At 46.3% G+C, this 24,999-nt stretch overlaps 1 protein-coding gene and 1 pseudogene across 1 annotated transcript; one reads left to right on the top strand and one right to left on the bottom strand.

Moving 5' to 3' along the window:
* Positions 1-10,588: 10,588 nt before the first annotated feature.
* LOC147971297 (uncharacterized) lies at positions 10,589-12,207 on the top strand (annotated as a pseudogene).
* Positions 12,208-13,719: 1,512 nt separating this feature from the next.
* LOC147971296 (uncharacterized) lies at positions 13,720-15,208 on the bottom strand. Its single transcript, XM_087523907.1, has 3 exons — positions 15,191-15,208; positions 14,093-15,043; positions 13,720-13,998 (listed from the first exon to the last, which is right to left on the bottom strand). Exons 1-3 carry the CDS (start codon positions 15,206-15,208, stop codon positions 13,720-13,722), a joined length of 1,248 nt encoding a protein of 415 aa, XP_087380033.1.
* Between the last annotated feature and the right edge of the window lie 9,791 nt (positions 15,209-24,999).

Raw genomic sequence — 24,999 nt, 5'->3', positions numbered from 1 at the left:
GGAGGAGGAGGCCGGCCCAAGGGGGGGCACCAAGAGGGGGGACTCCTAGTAGGACTCCGTTCCTAGTAGGATTCGCCCCCCTTTCCTTCCAACGGAGAGGGGGAAAGGGGAAAGGAGGGAGAAGGAGAAGGAAAGAGGGGGGTCGCGCCCCTCCCCTTGTCCAATTCAGATTGGGCAGGGGGCGCCTCCTCCCATGGCTTGCCTCCTCTCCTCCACTATGGCCCATTAGGCCCATTAACTTTCCCGGGGGGTTCCGGTAGCCTCCCGGTACTTTGAAAAATCCCCGAACCTTATCGGAACCATTCCGGTGTCTGTATATAACCTTACAATATATCAATTTTTACCTCTCGACTATTTCGAGACTCCTCGTCATGTCCGTGATCTCATCCAGGACTCCTAACAAACTTCGGTCACCAAAACACATAACTCATAATACAAATCGTCATCGAACGTTAAGCGTGTGGACCCTACGGGTTCGAGAACTATGTAGACATGACCGGGACATATATCCGGTCAATAACCAATAGCGGAACCTGGATTCTCATATTGGCTCCTACATATTCTACAAAGATCTTTATCGGTTAAACCGCATAACAACATACGTTATTCCCTTTGTCATCGGTATGTTACTTGCCCGAGATTCGATCGTCGGTATCCTTATACCTAGTTCAATCTCGTTACCAGCAAGTCTCTTTACTCATTCCGTAATGCATCATCCTGCAACTAACTCATTAGTCACATTTCTTGCAAGGCTTATAGTGATGTGCATTACCGAGAGGGCTCAGAGATACCTCTCCGATACACGGAGTGACAAATCCTAATCTTGATCTATTCCAACTCAACAAACACCTTCGAAGACACATGTAGAGCATCTTTATGATCACCCATTTACGTTGTGATGTTTGATAGCACACAAGGTGTTCCTCTGGTATTCGGGAGTTGCATAATCTGATAGTCATAGGAATATGTACAAGTCATGAAGAAAGCAATAGCAATAAAACTAAAACGATCATTTGCTAAGCTAGCGGATGGGTCTTGTCCATCACATCATTCTCTAATGATGTGATCCCGTTCATCAAATGACAACACATGCCTATGGTCAGGAAACTTAAGCATCTTTGATTAACGAGCTAGTCAAGTAGAGGCATACTAGGGACACTCTGTTTGTCTATGTATTCACACATGTACTAAGTTTCTGGTTAATACAATTCTAGCATGAATAAATAAACATTTATCATGATATAATAAAATATAAATAACAACTTTATTATTGCTTCTAGGGCATATTTCCTTCAGTCCCCCACTTGCACTAGAGTCAATAATCTAGATTACATAGTAACGATTCTAACACCCATGGAGTCTTGGTACTGATCATGTTTTGCTCATGAGAGAGGCTTAGTCAAGGGTCTGCAACATTCAGATCCGTACGTATCTTGCAAATCTCTATGTCTCCCTTCCTTGACTTAATCGCAGATGGAATTGAAGCGTCTCTTGATGTGTTTGGTTCTCTTGGGAAATCTGGATTCCTTCGCCAAGGCAATTGCTCCAGTATTGTCACAAAAGATTTTCATCAGACCCGATGCACTAGGTATTACACCTAGATCAGATATGAACTCCTTCATTTGCTGCTTCCGAAGTAGCTATGTACTCCGCTTCACACGTAGATCCCACCACGACGCTCTGCTTGGAACTGCACCAACTGATAGATCCACCATTCAATATAAATACGTTTCCGGTTTGTGACTTAGAGTCATCCGGATCAGTGTCAAAGCTTGCATCGATGTAACCATTTACGGAAAGCTCTTTGTCACCTCCATAAACGAGAAACATATCCTTAGTCCTTTTCAGGTATTTCAGGATGTTCTTGACCGCTGTCTAGTGATCCACTCCCGGATTACTTTGGTACCTCCCTGCTAAACTTATAGCAAGGCACACATCAGGTCTGGTACACAACATTGCATATATGTTAGAACCTATGGCTGAGGCATAGGGAATGACTTTCATTTTCTCTCTATCTTCTGCAGTGGTCGGGCATTGAGTCTGACTCAACTTCACACCTTGTAACACATGCAAGAACCCTTTCTTTGACTAATCCATTTCGAACTTCTTCAAAACTTTATCAAGGTATGTGCTTTGTGAAAGTCCAATTAAGCGTCTTGATATATCTCTATAGATCTTGATGCCCAATATATAAGCAGCTTCACCGAGGTCTTTCATTGAAAAATTCTTATTCAAGTATCCTTTTATGCCATTCAGAAATTCAGTATCATTTCCGATCAACAATATGTCATCCACATATAATATCAGAAATGCTATAGAGCTCCCACTCACTTTCTTGTAAATACATGCTTCTCCAAAAGTCTGTATAAAACCATATGCTTTGATCACACTATCAAAGCGTATATTCCAACTCCGAGAGGCTTGCACCAGTGCATAAATGGATCGCTAGAGCTTGCACACTTTGTTAGCACCTTTTGGATCGACAAAACCTTCTGGTTGCATCATATACAACTCTTCTTTAAGATATCCATTAATGAATGCAGTTTTGACATCCATTTGCCAAATTTCACAATCATAAAATGTGGCAATTGCTAACATGATTCGGACAGACTTAAGCATCGCTAACGGGTGAGAAGGTCTCATCATAGTCAACTCCTTGAAATTGTCGAAAACCTTCCGCAACAAGTCGAGCTTTGTAGACAGTAACATTACCGTCAGCATCAGTCTTCTTCTTGAAGATCCATTTATTCTCTATTGCTTGCCGATCATCGGGCAAGTCAACCAAAGTCCATACTTTGTTCTCATACATGGATCTCATCTCAGATTTCATGGCCTCAAGCAATTTCATGGAATCTGGGCTCATCATCGCTTCCTCATAGTTCGTAGGTTCGTCATGGTCAAGTAACATGACCTCCAAAACAGGATTACCGTACCACTCTAGTGCAGATCTTACTCTGGTTGACCTACAAGGTTTGGTAGTAACTTGATCAGAAGTTTCATGATCATCATCATTAGCTTCCTCACTAATTAGTGTAGGAATCACTGGAACTGATTTCTGTGATGAACTACTTTCCAATAAGGGAGAAGGTACAGTTACCTCATCAAGTTCTACTTTCCTCCCACTCACTTCTTTTGAGAGAAACTCCTTCTCGAGAAAGGATCCATTCTTAGCAACGAATATCTTGCATTCGGATCTGTGATAGAAGGTGTACCCAACAGTCTCCTTTGGGTATCCTATGAAGACACATTTCTCCGATTTTGGTTCAAGCTTATCAGGTTGAAGGTTTTTCACATAAGCATCACATCACCAAACTTTAAGCAACGACATCTTAGGTTTCTTGCCAAACCACAGTTCATATGATGTCGTCTCAACGGATCTAGATGGTGCCCTATTTAACGTGAATGCAACCGTCTCTAAATAATAACCCTAAAACGATAGCAGTAAATCGGTAAGAGACATCATAGATCGCACCATATCTAATAAAGTATGGTTACGACGTTCGGACACACCATTACACTGTGGTGTTCCAGGTGGCGTGAGTTACAAAACTATTCCACATTATTTCAAATGAAGACCAATCTCATAACTCAAATATTCACCTCCACGATCAGATCGTAGAAACTTTATTTTCTTGTTACGGTGATTTTCCACTTCACTCTGAAATTCTATGAACTTTTCAAATGTTTCAGACTTATGTTTCATTAAGTAGATATACCCATATATGCTCAAATCATTTGTGAAGGTTAGAAAATAATGATACCCACCGCGAGCCTCAACACTCATCGAACCGCATACATCAGTATGTATTATTTCCAATAAGTCAGTTGCTCGCTCCATTGTTCCGGAGAGCGGAGTCTTAGTCATCTTGCCCATGAGGCATGGTTCGCAAGCATCAAGTGATTCATAATCAAGTGATTCCAAAAGCCGACCAGCATTGAGTTTCTTCATGCGCTTTACACCAATATGACCTAAACGGAAGTGCCACAAATAAGTTGCACTATCATTATTAACTTTGCATCTTTTGGCTTCAATATTATGAATATGTGTATCACTACAATCGAGACTCAACAAAAATAGACCACTCATCAAGGGTGCATGACCATAAAAGATATTACTCATATAAATAGAACAACCATTATTCTCTGATTTAAATGAATAAGCATCTCGCATCATACAAGATCCAGATATAATGTTCATGCTCAACACTGGCACCAAATAACAATTATTTAGCTCTAAAACTAATCCCGACGATAAATGTAGAGGTAGCGTGCCGACGGCGATCACATCGACTTTGGAACCATTTCCCACGCGCATCGTCACCTCGTCCTTACTCAATATTCGTTTAATCCGTAGCCCCTGTTTCGAGTTGCAAATATGAGCAACAAAACCAGTATCAAATACCCATGCGCTACTACGAGCATTAGTAAGGTACACATCAATAACATGTATATCAAATATACCTTTCACTTTGCCATCCTTCTTATCCGCCAAATACTTGGGGCAGTTCGGCTTCCAGTGACCAGTCCCTTTGCAGTAAAAGCACTCAGTTTCAGGCTTAGGTCCAGACTTGAGCTTCTTCCCTTGAGCAGCAACTTGCTTGCTATTCTTCTTGAAGTTCCCCTTCTTCCCTTTGCCCTCTTTCCTGAAACTAGTGGTCTTGTTAACCATCAACACTTAATGCTCCTTCTTGATTTCTACCTCTGTAGCCTTTAGCATCGCGAAGAGCTCGGGAATTGTCTTATCCATCCCTTGCATATTATAGTTCATCACGAAGCCTTTATAGCTTCGTGGCAGTGATTGAAGAACTCTGTCAATGACACTATCATCGGGAAGATTAACTCCCAGCTGAGTCAAGTGGTTAAGGTACCCAGACATTCTGAGTATGTGTTCACTGACAGAACTATTCTCCTCCATCTTGCAGCTATAAAACTTGTTGGAGACTTCATATCTCTCAACTCGGGCATTTGCTTGAAATATTAACTTCAACTCCTGGAATATCTCCTATGCTCCATGATGTTCAAAACGTCTTTGAAGTCCCGATTCTAAGCCATAAAGCATGGCACACTGAACTATCGAGTAGTCATCAGCTTTGCTCTGCCAGACGTTCATAACGTCCGGAGTTGCTCCTGCAGCGGGTCTTGCACCTAGTGGTGCTTCCAGGATGTAATTCTTCTGTGCAGCAATGAGGATAATCCTCAACTTATGGACCCAGTCCGTATAGTTGCTACCATCATCTTTCAATTTAGCTTTCTCTAGGAACGCATTAAAATTCAAGGGAACGGTAGCATGGGCCATTGATCTACAACAACATAGATATGCAAAAAACTATCAGGTATTAAGTTCATGATAAATTAAAGTTCAATTAATCATATTACTAAAGAACTCCCACTTAGATAAACATCCCTCTAGTCATCTAAATGATGACGTGATCCATATCAACTAAACCATGTCCGACCATCACGTGAGATGGAGTAATTTTCAATGGTGAACATCTCTATGTTGATCATATCTACTATATGATTCACGTTCGACCTTTCGGTCTCAGTGTTCCGAGGCCATATCTGCATATGCTAGGCTCGTCAAGTTTAACCCGAGTATTCTGCGTGTGCAAAACTGTCTTCCACCCGTTGTAAGTGAACGTAGAGCTTATCACCCGATCATCACGTGGTGTCTCGGCACGACGAACTGTCGCAACGGTGCATACTCAGGGAGAACACTTATACCTTGAAATTTAGTGAGGGATCATCTTACAATGCTACCGCCGTACTAAGCAAAATAAGATGCATAAAGGATAAACATCACATGCAATCAAAATATGTGACATGATATGGCCATCATCATCTTGTGCCTTTGATCTCCATCTCCAAAGCACTATCGTGATCTCCATCGTCGTCGGCTTGACACCTTGATCTCCATCGTAGCATCATTGTCGTCTTGCCAACTATTGCCTCTACGATTATCTCTACCGCTTAGTGATAAAGTAAAGCAATTACATGGCGATTGCATTTCATACAATAAAGCGACAACCATAAGGCTCATGCCAGTTGGCAATAACTTTTACAAAACATGATCATCTCATAAAGCAATTTATATCTCATCACATCTTGACCATATCACATCACAACATGCCTTGCAAAAACAAGTTAGACGTCCTCTACTTTGTTGTTGCAAGTTTTATGTGGCTTCTACAGGCTTCTAGCAAGAACCGTTCTTACCTACGCATCAAAACCACAACGATTTTTTGTCAAGTGTGCTGTTTTAACCTTCAACAAGGACCGGCCGTAGTTAAACTTGATTCAACTAAAGTTGGAGAAACAGACACCCGCTAGCCACCTGTGTGCGAAGCACGTCGTTAGAACCAGTCTCATGAACGCGGTCATGTAATGCCGGTCCGGGCCGCTTCATCCAACAATACCGCCTAATAAAAGTAAGACGTTGGTGGTAAGTAGTATGACTATTATCGCCCACAACTCATTGTGTTCTACTCGTGCATATCATCTACGCATAGACCTAGCTCGGATGCCACTGTTGGGGAACATAACATGTAATTTCAAAAAAATTCCTACGATCGTGCAAGATCTATCTAGGAGATGCAAAGCAACGAGACGGGGAGAGTGTGTCCACGTACCCTCGTAGACCGAAAGCGGAAGCGTTAGGTTAACACGGTTGATGTAGTCGAACGTCTTCATAATCCAACTGATCCACGTACCAAACGTACAACACCTCCGTGTTCAGCACACGTTCAGCTCGATGACATCCTCCGAGCTCTTGATCCAGTAGAGGGTCGAGGGAGAGTTCTGACAGCACGACGGCATGGTGACGGTGATGGTGATGTGATCCGCGCAGGGCTTCGCCTAAGCACTACCACGCTATGACCGGAGGAGTAAACTGTGGAGGGGGGCACCGCACATGGCTAAGAAACAACTGTTGTGTCTTTGGGGTGCCCCCTTCCCACGTATATAATGAGGGGGAGGAAGAGGCTGGCCCAAGGTGGGCGCGCCAAGAGGGGGGGGGTCCTACTAGGACTCCGTTCCTAGTAGGATTCACCCCCTTTCCTTCCAAGGGAGAGGGGGAAGGGGGAAAGGAGGGAGAAGGAGAGGGAAAGAGGGGGGGCGCCTCCTCTCGTGGCTTGCTTCCTCTCCTCCACAATGTCCCATTAGGCCCATTAACTTTCTCGGGGGGGGGGGGGGGGGGATTCCGGTAGCCTCCCGGTACTCCGAAAAATCCCCGAACCTTATCGGAACCTTTCCGGTGCCCGTATATAACCTTCCAATATATCAATCTTTACGTCTCGACCATTTCGAGACTCCTCGTCATGTCCGTGATCTCATCCGGGACTCCGAACAAACTTCAGTCACCAAAACACATAACTCATAATACAAATCGTCATCGAACGTTAAGCGTGCGGACCCTACGGGTTCGAGAACTATGTAGACATGACCGAGACATATCTCCGGTCAATAACCAGTAGCGGAACCTGGATGCTCATATTGGCTCCTACATATTCTATGAAGATCTTTATAGGTCAAACTGCATAACAACATACGTTATTCCCTTTGTCATCGGTATGTTACTTGCCTGAGATTCGATCGTCGGTATCCTTATACCTAGTTCAATCTCGTTACCGGCAAGTCTCTTTACTCGTTCCGTAATGCATCATCCCGCAACTAACTCATTAGTCACATTGCTTGCAAGGCTTATAGTGATGTGCATTACCGAGAGGGCCCAGAGATACCTCTCCGATACACGGAGCAACAAATCCTAATCTTGATCTATGCCAACTCAACAAACACCATCGGAGACACCTGTAGAGCATCTTTATAATCACCTAGTTGCTGGGGAACGTAGTATTTCAAAATTTTGCCTACGCACACGCAAGATCCATGTAGGTGATGCATAGCAACGAGAGGGGAGAGTGTGTCCAAGTACCCTCGTAGACCGAAAATGGAAGCATTTAGTAACGCAGTTGATGTAGTCGAACGTCTTCGCGGTCCAATCGATCCAAGTACCAAACGCACGACACCTCTGTGATCTGCACATGTTCAGCTCAGTGACGTCCCTCGTACTCTTGATCCAGCTGAGGCCGAGGGAGAGTTTCGTCAGCACGACGGCGTGATGACGGTGATGATGAAGTTACTGGCGCAGGGCTTCGCCTAAGCACTACAACGATATGACCGAGGTGGAAATCTGTGGAGGGGGGCACCGCACATGGCTAAGACAATTGTCAACTTGTGTGTCTATGGGGTGCCCCCTCCCCGTTTATAAAGGAGGGTAGGAGGAGGAGGGCCGGCCACAAGGTGCGCGCCCAAAAGGGGGGATTCCTACTCCTAGTAGGAGTAGGTTTCCCCGTTTCCTAGTCCAAGTAGGAGAAGAAGGAGAGGAGAGGGAGAAGGAAGAGGGGGCGCCGCCCTCTCCCTAGTCCAATTCGGACTAGCCCATGGGGGGGGTGCACGGCCTCCCCTTGTGGCCCTTCTCTCCTTTCCACTAAGGCCCATGAAGGCCCAATACTTCCCCCGGCGAATTCCCGTAACTCTCCGGTACTCCGAAAAATACCCGAACCACTCAGAACCTTTCCGATGTCCGAATATAGCCTTTCAATATATCGATCTTTACGTCTCGACCATTTCGAGACTCCTTGTCATGTCCGTGATTGTTGAAAAAATGCCCTAGAGGCAATAATAAAGTGGTTATTATTATATTTCCGTGTTCATGATAATTGTCTATTGTTCATACTATAATTGTATTAACCGGAAACCGTAATACATGTGTGAATACATAGATCGTAATATGTCCCTAGTAAGCCTCTAGTTGACTAGCTCGTTGATCAATAGATGGTCATGGTTTCCTGACCATGGACATTGGATGTCATTGATAACGGGGTCACATCATTAGGAGAATGATGTGATGGACAAGACCCAATCCTAAGCGTAGCACAAGATTGTGTAGTTCGTTTGCTAAAGCTTTTCTAATGTCAAGTATCATTTCCTTATACCATGAGATTGTGCAACTCCCGGATACTGTAGGAATGCTTTGGGTGTACCAAACATCACAACGTAACTGGGTGGCTATAAAGGTGCACTACAAGTATCTCCGAAAGTATCTGTTGGGTTGGCACGAATCGACACTGGGATTTGTCACTCCGTATGACAGAGAGGTATCTCTGGGCCCACTCAGTAATGCATCATCATAACAAGCTCAATGTGACTAAGGAGTTAGCCACGGTGTCGTGGATATACCCCGCGGCATGACCCGACCGGACTTGGTGACTCACTGGTGACCCGCCCTAACATGGCGACTCACTAAGTGACCCGTTCGGATCTCTCCACTCACTGATGACCCGGACGAACCAGGTGACTCATTGATGACCTGGCCGGCGGGTCAGAGGAGCGACAAGACCCGGTGGCCCAACAGGCGGTTCATGGAAGGCCGTCTCGTATTATGGTGGGCCGACTTAAGATGAAAGGCATAAGGAATATTCTCCTACAAAGGAAGCAAGACTAGGACTCCACTTGTAATAGAGTAATCCTAATCCTAATGGGACTAGTCATGTAAGCCGCTCTTCAACATATATAATGAGGGGCAGGGCACCCCAAGAGGGACGGGTTCCACAAGTTGGACAAGTTAGGTTTAGACAGATAAGTCAATATCTCTTGAGATAGAGCACCCTTATAACCGTGATCATGATCATCAATATCAATGAAGAAGGCTGTAGGCTTTACCTCCACCGTGAGGGGCCGAACCTGGGTAAAAACCTTGCGTCTCTCATCCCGCTCAACCCCTCTCAAGCTAAGGACATCTGCCCTGACAATTTTCCACCACAGTCGGCGCCCACCGTGGGGCTTGCGTACGGTGGTGTTGAGTTCTTGGAGGGATCTTTTCCAGGGGTCGAGAAGCTCGCGATATGTCAGATGAAAAAGAGCCGTCACAGAGCAATCTCGTAGGATAACCCGGCATAAAGAGCCGGCAAATTCATTGTTTTGCGATTAATCCTGGAGCTGGCATATTCAAAGTTTGAGATGAGAATTAGGGATGCATGTCGATTCACCGTTGCAAAGTCGCCGTAATTGATTCGATGATTTCGCCATCCGGATACAGATGTCCGAGAAACACTGCCAAAATTACCAAAGCCATGTCAAAGATGAATCCACTAAAGGATCTTAACCAAAGGCGTTTCAATGGCAAATATCCAGCCAGCCATTGATTTGTCCAGCATGAAGACCAAGGTCAAATGAGTTAATTGCACGTTGGTACCACACTTGCGCACGTTGTGACGAGTCAGTACCGTTGCTCATGCATGTCGTAGTTCAGTACCACTATTCGGCCTAACTGTTACAAAATGGGCTGACAGACGTATAAGTGTGTATTGACCATGTATCTGACAGACTGGGCCCACCTGTCAGGTGACACGGTGGCCAATCGGCGCGTGCCTGATGCGCTGACTAGGACGAGGCTGGTGCGGTGGTCTAAGCGGTCTCGGTCGGATCGGTCGTCGGTCGGTCCTCACTCTCCCTCGAGCTCAGTCTCGCTCTCCCTCCTCTCTCTGATTCGCCGCTGCCGCCGCCACCTCAACCGGCTCGCCATCGCGCCATGGAGGACGAGAGCAGCCAGGACTCCAACGTTCAATACATGAACCTCTCCGATGACGAAGCCATGCATTACCAGGTGAGTTGTAGAGCTAGGGTTAGGGTTAGGTTTCTCTGATTTGGGGATTTGATTTGGTTTGGGGATTGTCTCTTCCTTTTGCTCCTCTAGATCCCTGCTAGCATTGAAGACCAAGACTACAGTGGCATTGAGACAACACCCATCATTCTTTGCCATCAGCATGGTGTGGCGGCTGAGAGGCATGTAGCATTTGAAGCATTTAACATGGGCAGGAGGTTCTTAGTGTGTCCTAAGAGTGTAAGATTCTGTACAAATCTCTTTCATAATAGTATTTTTAGTCTAGCCATGTGCATAGAATTGTGGAGTGCATAGATATCATGTTGTTTAATCTAGCCATGGGCTGATGCACAATGTTTAATCAGTATTGTTGTTTAATTGGGTAGCTGTGATGGTCATTTTGTAGCCATTTAGTACTACTGATGCTAAACATTGGATTAGAAAATGTGTTGATTTGGCCAGTAATTTTATAATTGGTCAACAGCTTAGTTTGCAGTGCAGATCATTGTTTAGTTCACAAGTTGCCAATTATTTCATTGTTTAATGTCATAGAGATTCAGTGAGTGTTTAGTGTCATAGAGATTGTTTAATGTCAGAAGCTCAAAATCCAGTGAGTGTTTAGTGTCAGAGGTTCATTCTTTAATTGGCTAGATTATTAAATCCTGAACCTCTCAAAGATGCTTAAAGTTGATGCTTAAAGTTCATTATTTAATTGAGTGGCAGATGCTTAAAGTTGATTTGATTTGTATTTCATTGTTTAAAGTTAGATGCTCAAAGTTCAGTTATTATTTAAAGCCAGTTGCTCAAAGTTTATTGCTTCAATAATTACCTAGGATAACCTGGAGTGGCTATGTTTGTTTATATTGCAGGAAGATGACAACTATGGTATTGTTCTCTGGGTTGACCCAGAGTGGCCTCCTACTTTGCAGAATGCCTTGTTGAAGCTATGGGAAATGTATCATGACAGCAAGAGTGATAGGAGGAAGGATAACCTGGAGAGTTCACTCACTATTCACCATTTGGCTGAAGAAAAAAACAATCTAGAGGCCAACTATGACAAATTGGTTGAAGATGTGCACCAACTGTTCAATGCTCAAGAGGATAGGATGGTAGATTTCAGCCATTTGCAGGCTAAGATGCAGAATGTGCATGTTGCTGATTCAGTTGTATCTGACATGAAGACAGAGATGGAGAAGAAAGATGCAGAGATCTTCAAGCTGCAGGAGAAGTATAAAGTACTGATGAACCTGACACAATCTCGAGGCACTTGCATCAGGGACCTGAAGTTCAATCATCTAAAAGAGAAGGAAGTGCTTAGTACATCCATCAGGAACCTCAAATTCCAGGTTGATGAACTCAAAAAATCTGAGGAAAAGCTCACCCAGGAGAACACCTAGCTGGTCCTTCACATGGGTGATCTCAAGAAGGGGCATGACAAGCTCACAGCAAGGAGGGATCAGCTAAAGATTCAGATTGCTGAACTGTTGAAGTCAGAGGAGAAGAACAAGCAGGAATTGAAGGGCATCCTGGACATCTTGTCAGAATGAAGATGTAGAGGAAGAGCAAGAGCAAGATCCAGATCAACATGAAGAAGAAGAATGCTTGCTTTGCTGACCTTTTGTGAAGTATGGTGTTGTTGTGAACTAAGTTATGTACTATGGATGTGTAGTTATGAACTAAGTTGGAACTATGTTGTTGCTTTAAGTTGTGACATAAGTTGAACTCTAGTATGTTGTGTAAGAATCTATTAATTATGTTGCATGAAGCTATCCTTTATGATTTGAGTTGCTTGTCTAGTTGGTTGATATGTTACATGATTTAAGTTGTTGTCATAGTTGCTGTCATAGTGGTTACTCTAAGCCATAGTTGCTGTCATAGTGGCTGTCATTTAGACTCCGTCAACGTCGAGAACCCCCTAAACCAGAGTGGTTAGCCATTTAGGCTCCGTCGACGTCGAGAACCCCCTAAACCATAATGGTTAGCCATTTAGGCTCCGTCGATGTCGAGAACCCCTAAACCATAGTGGTTAGCCATTTAGGCTCCGTCGACATCGAGAACCCCCTAAACCATAGTGGTTAGCCATTTAGGCTCCGTCGACGTCGAGAACCCCCTAAACCATAGTGGTTAGCCATTTAGGCTCCGTCGACGTCGAGAAACCCCTAAACCATAGTGGTTAGCCATTTAGGCTCCGTCGACGTCGAGAAACCCCTAAACCATAGTGGTTAGCCATTTAGGCTCCGTCGACGTCGAGAACCCCCTAAACCATACTGGTTAGCCATTTAGGCTCCGTCGACGTCGAGAAACCCCTAAACCATAGTGGTTAGCCATTTAGGCTCCGTCGACGTCGAGAAACCCCTAAACCATAGTGGTTAGCCATTTAGGCTCCGTCGACGTCGAGAACCCCCTAAACCATAGTGGTTAGCCATTTAGGCTCCGTCGACGTCGAGAACCCCTAAACCATAGTGGTTAGCCATTTAGGCTCCGTCGACGTCGAGAAACCCCTAAACCATAGTGGTTAGCCATTTAGGCTCCGTCGATGTCGAGAAACCCCTAAACCATAGTGGTTAGCCATTTAGGCTCCGTCGACGTCGAGAACCCCCTAAACCATAGTGGTTAGCCATCACATCATATGAAACTTAACTCATCACATCATATGAAACTTAACTCATCATATCATATGAAACTTAACTCATCACATCATAACAAACCTAGTACTCATCACATCATATCAAACCTAGTACTCATCACATCATATCAAACCTAGTACTCATCACATCATAACAAACTTAGTAATCATCACTTCATAACAAACCTGGTAATCATCACATCATAAAAAACCTAGTACTCATCACATCATAACAAACTTAGTTCACATAACTTCATAACAAACTTAGTAATCATCACTTCATAACATTGTTCACAAACATAACCCAGATGCACACATAACATAGTTCAAAATGTGATGCACATGACCAAGATGAACACAAACTTAGTTCACATAACTTAGTACTCATCAAACTGGTTTCAAGTAGCATAACCCAGATGCACCCTCATGACAATCAGTTCCTTCCTCCCCTACTGGCATTAAAAAAGGACATCCATCCAGAATGATTTATTGGGTCATCAGATGCACCAGAAGTTGAAGTTCCAGAGGCAGATCTTGGAGCAAAGAATGGCCTTTGGTCTCTTGCAGAAGCAGATCTAGCCCCAGATGCCCTTGCAGCAGAAGATCTAGCCCGAGATGCCCTTGCAGAAGCAGATCTACCACCAGATGCAGGTGGGGGTTGTGATCTTGCAGGTGGAGTAGCTTCATGAGCATTCCTTGATCTTGCAGGTGCCTTGCAAACAAAAAGAAACATGTTAGTAAGTCAAACATGGTATTTACTAAAAATACAGTACAAGAAACCATAGAACTAATTAAAAAGGGATTACCACATGCTTGTGTTTCCTCATAGCCAGCTCTGGTTTCAGTTGAACCTTGCAGTTGGTGTACCTGTGTCCTTGAAGTCCACAATTACTACATGTTATAGTGGCCATTCTAGAACTGTCCTTTGGCCTTGGAACTTCAAACCTGCCCTTTATCCTCTTCTCTTTTTTCCTTCCTCTCTTCACATGAAAATCAGGTGGATCTATGTCTGGGCTAGCTGTCTTTGTCCAGTCATGTTCACCAGGGACAGGATATATCATAGGCTCATAGGATGCTATGTAAAAAGGTTTTTTGAAGAATATAGAAACATAGTCCTCTGGAAACCTTTTTGACTTGTTAATGGCAGATACAACATGGTTGCATGGTATGCCAGACAGGTCCCACTTTCTACAACCACATGTATGCATGTCCAAGTTGACTGGATGTGTTTGCTGCCCACTGGTCACTTGCCATAGATTTACACCTGCTTGAATGGGTTTGCAGTACCTGGCCCTTTCCTTTTCCACTTCTAGCTTCTCAGCATAATGGGGTGTGATCTCCCACATAGCTGCCTTTCCTCTCTCTCTATTCCTATGCCACCTCACCATCTGTTTGTCCTTAATACCATCAACCATAGTCCTAATAGGTTTTTTCCTGAAATCTAAGATGTACTTGTTGAACACCTCTGACAGGTTGTTAACAACCAATTCTGTCTTGCAGTTGGTGTCAAAAGCATGCCTAGCCCAATGGTGTTTGGGTATTCCACTCAGCCACTTCCAAGCTTCCCCACTCTCATTTTTGAGATCATTCATTGCAATGTTAAACTTGTGCTGGTTATAAGCATAGCTGGCATTATCCATGCATTTCTTTAGATCTTCCCCCCTAAAGCCAGCATTTTGGAAATTTGCATATAGGTGTCTAAGGCAAAATCTTTGATGGCAGTTTGGAAATACTTGATTTACTGCATTTAGTAGCCCCTGTTCACATAATATAACACTAAGCTACTGAGTGTGTGCAGAAACTTATATGCAACATAACTTATATGCATAAAGATAAACAAGGACATGATGAAGCTACTATCTACAACATAACTTATATGCATAAATAAACAAGGAGATGCATACCTTCTGTCTATCAGACATGATAGTGTAAGGGCCAAATTTACCAACTTCTCCTCCTAGACATATCTTCAGTTGGTGTAGAAACCAACACCAGTTTGCTGTGTCCTCTTGTCCAACTATAGCAAATGCAAGTGGAAATATGTTGTTATTGCCATCTCTGCCAGTGGCTGCTAGGATTTGAGCACCAGTATTCAGCTTGATAAAGCACCCATCAACACCTACATTTAGATGCAAACAACAAACATGTATAAAGTTGTCATCTACAAGCAAATGTGGCATGAACATTGAGAAACATTCTAATTAAAGTAAGGAAACATGTAACTAACCAATGAATGGCCTGCATGCATTGAGAAATCCCTCTCTGGCTCCATTTATGCAGAAGAACATAGCATGAAACCTTGGTCCTCGGTGTGGTATTTTTGTTGTAGCTTTTGGAGTTATTGTTGCAACAATAACTCTACTTCCAGGGTTTGTATCCATGATGGTTTGGGCATAGTCCCTCAGCCTGGGATACTGCTTCTTGTGCTCTCCTAATACAGCTTCCACAGCAAGGTTTTTGGCCCTATAGGCCATGTGCCTGGGCACTTCAACACCATACTTCTCCTGGTAGTTTTCAATCATAGTAGCTATGCTAGTTGTTGGGTCAGACCTAAATAGTGACTCATATGTTTTAGCAAGTCACTTTGCACTAACCCTGGATGACTCTGTACTGCTTGGGCAAGTGTGCTGCAGCCTCATCTTTTTGATAGCAAATGCCTTTTCCCCTTTGATAACTGCAGCAACTATGAAGAACTGGCAGTGCTCTTGTTTGCAGCAGGCAATGATCCTTTTGTCTGAGTTTCTGTGGTACCTGAAATTTCTGCACTGCGTAATGTGTAGGCTCAACAATGCTTCTCTGAATTGCTGCTGATTCTTGAAGCACATGTACATACATAACTGCTGATGTGGTTGCTCAAGATTTTCATTGTACCATATCCTAGGTTTCCTTTTCTTTGCCCTACCCTTCCTACCTTTTTGTAGGACAAATGCTGGTGCCTCATGTCCATCATCACTGTCAAACAGCAAGCCATGATCTTCTTCATCAGATGAAGGATTGAAATCTGGTTTCACCTCCTCTAAAACATTAGAGTGTGACCTAGTGGTGGGGCATCTCCTGACTGGCAGCTTCTGCCTCTTCTTTGCAGGTTCTGGTATGGCTGGTTTTTCTCTTTCAGTTGGAGCACTCCTTTCAGTTGCAACATTCACCTCCTCCTCCTCCTGCTCCTCCTCCTCAAATAGATCCTCAACATCAGTGTCACCCTCATAATGCAGCGGTGGTTCCTCTTCTGATTCTTCATCAGAATCTTCATCTTCATCTTCTTCCTCTGCCAGTCTCTTCCCCTCTATTATCTCTGTGTGTTCAGCTAAAATGTAGTTATCAGTGTCAGTTGCACCCTCAGAGTCAGAGTAACTCCTATATCCCTCCTCAAATAATTCCTCTTCCTCCAACACAGCTTTCAGCTTCCCCCTGACATTTCTACTCTCTTGTGTGCACATACCAGTAGGTTGTGTAGGATGAACTGTACTACTGCTGCTGCACTGACTGAAAAACTACACCATGATCATCAACAGCAAGCACAGCAGGCTCACTGAGATCATAAACAACATGTGGTTCATATAAAACAGCAGCTAATTCATTTGGTCTCTGATGGATGTTACCATCACTAACTAATCCTGACTCTGAACTGACAGGTGCTGTTGCCCTAGCTAACAAATTCAGAACTAATGAATCCTCATATTGCTTCTTTAGTTCTTGCAATTTGATATTAGTGTCAATCAGATCTAGTCCATGCTCTCTCTCAACTCCTGCTGCAGCTGTATTTCTCATGTGATATAGTTCATCATCAAAATTATATCCTACTACTGTCAACAGTGCATACAAGTTCAGAAATGTGACATCTGAGCTACAAATCTTCCTATCCAAATTATGCCCTGCATCAAAGTGAATCCTAACATCCCATATAGCATCATCTAACCTACAAGTCACGGCAAAATTGAAAAAAATTCAGTGCTTTAAGAACACTAACCCTAGCCCTATATATGAACAGACAAAATTAAAAACGAGGGACTTACAACACTCCATCCGCTCCACTGGTCCAGTGATGGCTTGTGGTTGGGTTGGCCAACCACATCTCAGCGAGCCGCAACCGCTGCTCCATGGATAGGGGCGCCTCCTCCTCCTCTTCCTCGTCGTCGGTGGAGTTGGACGACCTGGAGCAGTCCAGCCCCACGTGGTCATCGCTCCCCAGGCCGGGAAGGTTGCCGTAGCCGCCCACGACACCGCCGCCGCCGGGGGTCGCCGCAGCCATCGCCTGAGATCCACGGGGAGAGAGATGGAGAGGGGAGAAAAAGGATAGGGTTCGTCTGGTTCGTCGGGTGGGATCCGGCTCGGTTCGACCGCACCAGCCTCGTCCTAGTCAGCGCATCGGGCACACGCCGATTTGCCACCGTGTCGCCTGACGGGTGGGCCCGGTCTGTCAGATACATGGTCAATACACACTTATACGTCTGTCAGCTCATTTTGTAACGGTTAGGCCGAATAATGGCACTAAACTGCGACATGCACGAGCAACGGTACTGACTCGTCACAACGTGCGCAAGTGTGGTATCTCCTTGCAATTAACTCAAGTCAAACCGATCTATTGAGCACTTGAGTAATATCCACGTGAGAGCTCAACTTTTGAGTTGGACTGAAAAAAATAAAGAAAAGGAAGCAGCCCACGACCTGCAAGTGGACGAGGAAAGAGGAAACTCGGTCTCCGCTTTCGAGCCGGTCTCGCTTCACCGATCCCGTCGGGCCGGCTATGAGCCGCGGCGTCCGCACAGTCTCGCCTCGCCGCCTCCGCTCTTCTCCGTCCGCGCAGGCGTGCATCTGCGCCTGGGCTCCCCCGCCTCGCCGCGTTCTGCGCGCCGCAGCGGGTCCTCCGCGTCCGCCTTCCGTGAACCTCCTCCACCTGCGCCGCCGCTTCTCAAGCCGGCCCTGCCTCGCAGCCATCTCCGCGCTGGCCTGCATCACCGTGCTTCAAGCCGGTCTGGCCTCGCGACCCTACCTCCACATGCCTCTACGGCTATGCCTGCCTTGGCCTCGCCTTGTGCCGCCGCCGCCGTGGCCTTCAAAGTCGACGCCACCTCCACCGAGCCACCGAGTCACCGGTGCTGCGCCGCTGCGGCCTCGCCTTCATCTGGCCTTTGAGCTGCCCCGAGTCGCTGCTTGAGCCTCGCCGGAGTCCTCCCCGCATTGGTTTCAACCCGCCGGGTCACCGCTTGCCCGCCACTCCGCCCTCTTGTGGTTTCCTTCGCGCGGTCACCCTGGCTCTGTGTCGAAGTCGCCGCCTCTCCGCCATTACAGCAGTAACCTGCCGCTCCAGGGGCCTCGACCCGGCTGCGCCGTTGCCTCCACAACCTCACTATGAGCCGCCGTCCGCCCTCAAGCTGTCGTCCACGACAGTTGGCCATCGCCTGCTGCGTTTCCCCTCCGCCGGCCGCCTTCACTTGAGCCGCTGAGCTGACCCGCTGACCTGCCTTAAGCTGCGGCCCTGCCTCCTTCAAGCCACCGTCGAGCTTGGTTGAGCCGCCAGGGTTCGCTGACCTGCCTCCGCCGTAGCTGCGCCCCGAGCCGCGCCTCCCTGCTACCTCTGCTATGGTGAGCTGCCACGACCAACAGAGCCGCCTTGAGGTGGCCGTCCGCCAGCTCGCGGCCGAAGCAGAGCCGCCATCGCCCCTCCGCTCCTCTTGAACTGCGAGTTGCCGCTGTTACAAGCTCCTCCGCACCGGGTCGAGCCAAGGCTTCGTTTTTCTGAACCGCTGTTCTGAGCCGGCCGCCGAGCAGTGTGGCTGCGCGGAGCCGTCCTGGCCTTGTGCCGTCCCCACCGATGATCCTCCGCCGAAGAGCCGCCTCCGCCGGACGATGTCGCTACCAAGTCGCCCTGGTTCTGGGACGACGGCACGGTCAGCAGCGCGCTGGAGAGCGTGGTATTCTACTTCCAAGGCTTCTTGTACGCGCGGCCCCCTGGTCAAATTGGCATGCGGATCGAGGCAAGGAATCAATCTGTAGCATGTTTCCGCATGAAGGCAGTAAATCACCAGGAGAATAGATGAATTACCATCTACTGTTCGTCTGATTACATCCAACAATATCTCGTGCCAGTGTCGGCGTTCACCGACAAAACACCAGGTGCTATCTTTTCTAAGTATTTTATCAACACATATTTTGTTTGAGAACAGTTCTTTGGTCTGTGGTATTTTTTTCAGGACCATTATTCATTACAAAGATGTCGTCAAGGGGGCATACGCGGATATTATTTTTTGCACTAGGGCTTGTCCATGCCGTGCTGCTGGATGGATGTGTGCGCAAATCGCCACCCCGCTACATCAACACACGCGACTGACTCATCGTTCGTGCCCACGGCCGACTCGCCTGCATCTGTGTCATTTTCAACAATATGGCCGACTCTCTCGTCCGCACCGGCTTACAACGCCGCGTCCGACTCTCTCGTCCGCGCCGGCTTACAACGCCGCGGCCAACTCATCTGTTTGCTCCCGCGGCTGACTTGCCTGTGATTGACTTTAGCTTCACCATAGTGATCATCAACTCCGCAATGGTTAATTTCCGGCCTAACATATCAGGTGAAATCCATCCTGTCAAGTTTCTATTGATACATTCTTATTTTCTTTAAGAACAATTACTCTCGTTTGTGCAAATTTCTTATGCAGAATTCACCATTACAAAGGAGACCATCAAGTTATGGCCCTTGCCTACACCGGATGGGTCAATGGACATGGTCAATTATAAACCACCGAGATTCAACATATTCCAACAATCCACTGGTCATATCATGGTCAAACATGGAGAGTCTCAAGCCAACTCCTCAACTCGTCTTAAGACTTGGGGGCTACGATGACATGATTCAGCAAAAAGTTGCCAGTATCAGCAGAATTCAAGAACTCTGGTGTAACACCCTCGATGCGACTATATCTCCCACGTGTCGAGGCACGACTTAGAGGCATAATCGCATTGAAGGCATATGTCGCAAGTGAGGTAATCTTCACACAACCCATGTAATATAATAAGGGAAAGAGATACATAGTTGGCTTACAATCGCCACTTCACACAATTACATGAATAAAGCATTACATCATCCAAATACACTCAAGGTCCGACTACGGAACCAAAATAAAAGAAGAACCCCAAATGCGACAAAGGTCCCCGGTCGACCCCAACTGGGCTCCACTACTGATCATCTAGAACGAAACCACACAAAGGACAAGATCTTCATCGAGCTCCTCCTGAGCTTGGTTGCGTCATCTGCAAGGACTCATCGGCACCTGCAAACTGGTTTTGGAAGTATCTGTGAGCCACAGGGACTCAGCAATCTCGCACCCTCGCGATCAAGACTATTTAAGCTTATGGGTAAGGTAAAAGTATGAGGTGGAGCTGCAGCAAGCGACTAGCATATATGGTGGCTAACATACGCAAATGAGAGCGAGAAGAGAAGGCAAAGCACGGTCGATGAAACTATGATCAAGAAGTGATCCTAAACAACCTACGTCAAACATAACTCCAACACCGTGTTCACTTCCCGGACTCCGCCGAAAAGAGACCATCACGGTAACACAAGCTGTTGATTCATTTTAATTAAGTTAAGGTTCAAGTTATCTACAACCGGATATTAACAAATTCCCATCTGCCCATAACCGCGGGCACGGCTTTCGAAAGTTCAAATCCCTGCAGGGGTGTCCCAACTTAGCCCATGACAAGCTCTCACGGTCAACGAAGGAATAGACCTCCTCCCGAGATATTCCGATCAGACTCGGTATCCCGGTACAACAAGACATTTCGACAGGGTAAAACTAAACCGGCAACACCGCCCGAATGTGCCGACAAATCCCGATAGGAGCTGCACATATCTCTTTCTCAGGGCACACTCAGATGAGACATCCTACGAGTAAAACCAACCCTCAAGTTGCCCCGAGGTGGTCCCGCAGTCTACTCGGTCGGACCAACACTCAGAGGAGCACTGACCCGGGGGGGGGGGGGGTTTAAAATAATGATGACCCTTGGGAGCGCGACACCCAAGAGAAAAGAAAAGGCTAGGCGGCAAATGGTAAAACCAACGTTGGGCATTGCTGGAAAAGCTTTACTTAAGGCGAACTGTCAAGGGGTTCCCATAATAGCCCAACCGCGTAAGGAACGCAAAATCCGGGAACATAACACCGATATGACGGAAACTAGGGCGGCAAGAGTGGAACAAAACACCAGGCATAAGGCCGAGCCTTCCACCATTTACCAAGTATATAGATGCATTAATTAAATAAGATATATAGTGATATCCCAACAAGTAACAGGTTCCAACAAGGAACAACATCTCCATGTTCCAACGAGGAACAAACTTCAATCTTCACCTACAACTAACAACGCTATAAGAGGGGCTGAGCAAAGCGGTAACATAGCCAAACAACGGTTTGCTAGGACAAGGTGGGTTAGAGGCTTGGTTCAACAATATAGGAGGCATGATAAGCAAGTGGTAGGTATCGCAGCATAGGCATAGCAAAAGAGCGAGCAACTAAGCAAGCAAAGATAGAAGTGATTTCGGGGGTATGATCATCTTGCCTGAAATCCCGCAAGGAAGAAGAACGAGTCCATGAAGGAGATAAACGGACGTAGTCGAACGGATCCTCACAAACGCGACGTAACCGGAACCAATCCGAAGAAGCAAACACCGGAAAGAAGCACACAACATAATAAACAACCACCACATAACATGGCATGATGCATAATCAAGTATGATGCATGTCCGGTTTAATGAAACATGGCATGGCAAAATGCACAAACAACACTACAAGTTAAGTGGAGCTCAATATGCAACGAGTTGCATATTGCGGAACACCACATGAATTATTTAGTTCTCTCTCGTTTAGGTACTCAACAATATTAAATGTTGATTAACATGGCAAGAGGGTGAAGCAAATGAAAACTACCTATCTAGTCAAGGTAAATGAGGCCGGAAGCAACGAACAACAATTCCGGAAACTCCTCATGAGCATATTATAGATTTGGTACTGTTCTGCCCTAAACACAATTTTAGAGTTGTTTAACATGCCAATAAAGGTCACCATGTTAAACTAGGTATTTTTCTACCCCATTTACATATAAAGTTTATTAAATTCCGAGTTACGGTTATTTAGTTATGAATTAAATCATTTTAGGATGGCATAGGATCAAATTTAACCAAACAGCATTTTAGACATTTTAAACATGGATGAAAGTTGCATATTATGAAACTAGACAAAATTCTAAGCAACTTTCATATTAAGTTTGTCTTAATATGATGCACTGTTTGTGAGTAATTAAATGTATGAACATGAGAGTCTTTTATGTAAAAGTGCCAAACTCTTGGATATTAAACAAATTCGCATAACTGGAAAAAAAACATCTATGGGCCGAAACTGGCCCGAACTGGGCTGCACAGGAGCAAACAGAGATGGGCTTCCTCACATTGGGCCTGGCTTAGTGGGGAGGCTGGATGTGGGCTGGATCTGGCAGCGGTTGGGCTGCGGCCCACGCCATGGTCAACGGCAGCCATGCAGGGGCGCGCTCGCAGCGAAGTAGAGGGCGGCGGCGCTGGGACTTGTGGCGGGATGATGAAGAAGCATGATCCGATGATGATCCAGTGGCGAAGATGACGGGGCCCTGCCGGATCCGGGCAGATATGGCTAGGGTGGCTCAATTTCCGACGAGGGGAGACCGGATCGGGTGGGGCCGGTGAGGGTTAGGCGCCATGGCGGCGGCGCTGACCAAGGAGGAGAGAAGAGGGGTTAGGGAGAGAAAGAGAGACGGGGAGGAAAGGAAAAGGCGGCGGCGGCGTGACCTGGGTTCAAGGCGGCCGGCGACGAGCATGCTCCGGCGGCCTTGGTCGCCGACGGCGGACGGCGGGGACGCGAGGGAGGAGAGATCGGGGTTCTCCCAATCTGGAACGGAGGCAGCGGCGTGCGGGCTCGGTGGCGGGCCCTGATGGGCTCCGCGGGCTTGCTCCAGGCCTGGGCGGGCCACGGCGGCGCGGAGAGGCAGGGGGAACGCGTGGCATGCCCGGATTGGTCGCGGGAGGTGGCTGGCGACGTCTCGGCCAACGGCGGCGCGCCATGTGGCGAGATGGTGGTGGCTGGCGCCGGAAAACGAGGGGGAGGCAGCTGGCGCAGGTGACAAGTGGCGGCGGCGCGCTGAAATCAAGGGAAGGGGCTGGCGGCTGACAAAAATGGAAGGGGTCCTTCCTTTTATAGGCATGGGTCTAAGGTTGGGGTTTTTGCTCCGTTTCGGAGCCATTCGATCGCTATCGGATGGTCCGGAGTGGAGGGGGAGTAGGTGGGTTGCCGGTGGGCTGTGCGGAAGGCCTCGGGCTGAGGGGAGAGAAGAGAGAGAGGCCCGACAGTAGTTTCCGGAGACCGAAAACGTCCGACGAAAAGACCGGCTATACTGCCGCTATAGTTTACCGGTTGGGCTATCAAACGAACTCCGAATACGACGAAAATTGACAGGCGGTCTATCTACACTATAATAAGACCACATGCCAACTTTCATCCCATTCCGAGGACATTTTCCGGCCACTTATAAAATACTATTTCGGACATGCCGCGGGCGCGTGCAAGTGTGGTTGGACTCAGAACGGACAACGGAAGGAACGGGGAGACCCGGACGGATGCAAGTTTTGAAAATATGATGATGCAATGCACATGATGACAAGATGAAATGCAACACGCAAGCAAATGACATGGCAATGACAACAAATAACTGGAAGACACCTGGCACATCGGTCTCGGGGCGTTACAACACTCCACCACTACGAGAGGATCTCGTCCCGAGATCTAGAATGGCACCGGAGGGGAAAAACGAAAAAGAAAGAGAAGAGGTAAAGCTAAGTTGCTCCTTTGACAAACGAGTGACACCAAAGAACCTCGAGAGGTTGCGCAAATTTGAAAGAAAGAATACAACGAAGATGAATAAGGTTGAAAGCACTCCATTAGGGAAAAGAACAAGGAAGAACAACTTCGGGCAGCACTCCGATTGAAAAGAAAAGGAATTGAATAAAAACTTGGTAAGATGAGAGGATACTTGATGAAATCAACAACACACTACCTCCGTAACTATTGAATGAATGGGGCAAGGGGGTAAGAAAGATCTCGGACAGCACTCCGGTTCAAAAGAGGTGAAAAACTAGATAACATGAAAGAGCTTGAGAAAAGGGGCACAAAACTCCGGTTAAAAAGGATAAGCACGACCAAAACATGGTCCTGATAATCCGAGGAGATGGGTTGAGGAGAGCAACATCACAATGTCTCCGGAACAAAGGGAAACAAGATCTTGAGAGAGCACGGTTACAACAAATGCTAGAACGGAGTTGTTGAAAACCAACAACGAAAAGAATAAGCTTGACATGGTCTTATGGAATACATCTCAAATTATGAGGTGACAACCTGCCACTCACGGGAGAAAGAATTGGATTGGAATGAACAAGGAGACGAGAAAGTATATCACCGGGCGGATGAATGAAGAACTTGGATCATTGATAAACACCATGAGAGCGACAATCCTTAAAGGAAAGCTTTAGGTGAAATATAACCCAAGATAACTCCCACGAAGAGCTTGGTGGATTTAAAATACCTCATTCTTAACAACATGTGAATCATGAAACATGAACTCAAGTTATCAAGAATGACATAATACCACCTCCAATGATACGGAAGAAAGAATTGCACTCCGGATAGCAAGAAGAAGAATG

Source organism: Triticum urartu, chromosome 5A, assembly GCF_056163025.1.
Source record: "Triticum urartu cultivar PI428250 chromosome 5A, HENAU_Tu73, whole genome shotgun sequence".
Classification (NCBI taxonomy): Eukaryota; Viridiplantae; Streptophyta; class Magnoliopsida; order Poales; family Poaceae; genus Triticum; species Triticum urartu.
Note: the sequence above shows the minus strand (reverse complement) of the source record. Positions and strands in the feature narration are given on the sequence as shown.

Bases quoted from the DNA above. Each gene is read 5' to 3' on its own strand.
- LOC147971296 (XM_087523907.1), bottom strand. The intron at 13,999-14,092 runs GTAATCCCTTTT...TTTGTTTGCAAG, and splicing joins TGAGGAAACACAAGCATGTG to GCACCTGCAAGATCAAGGAA.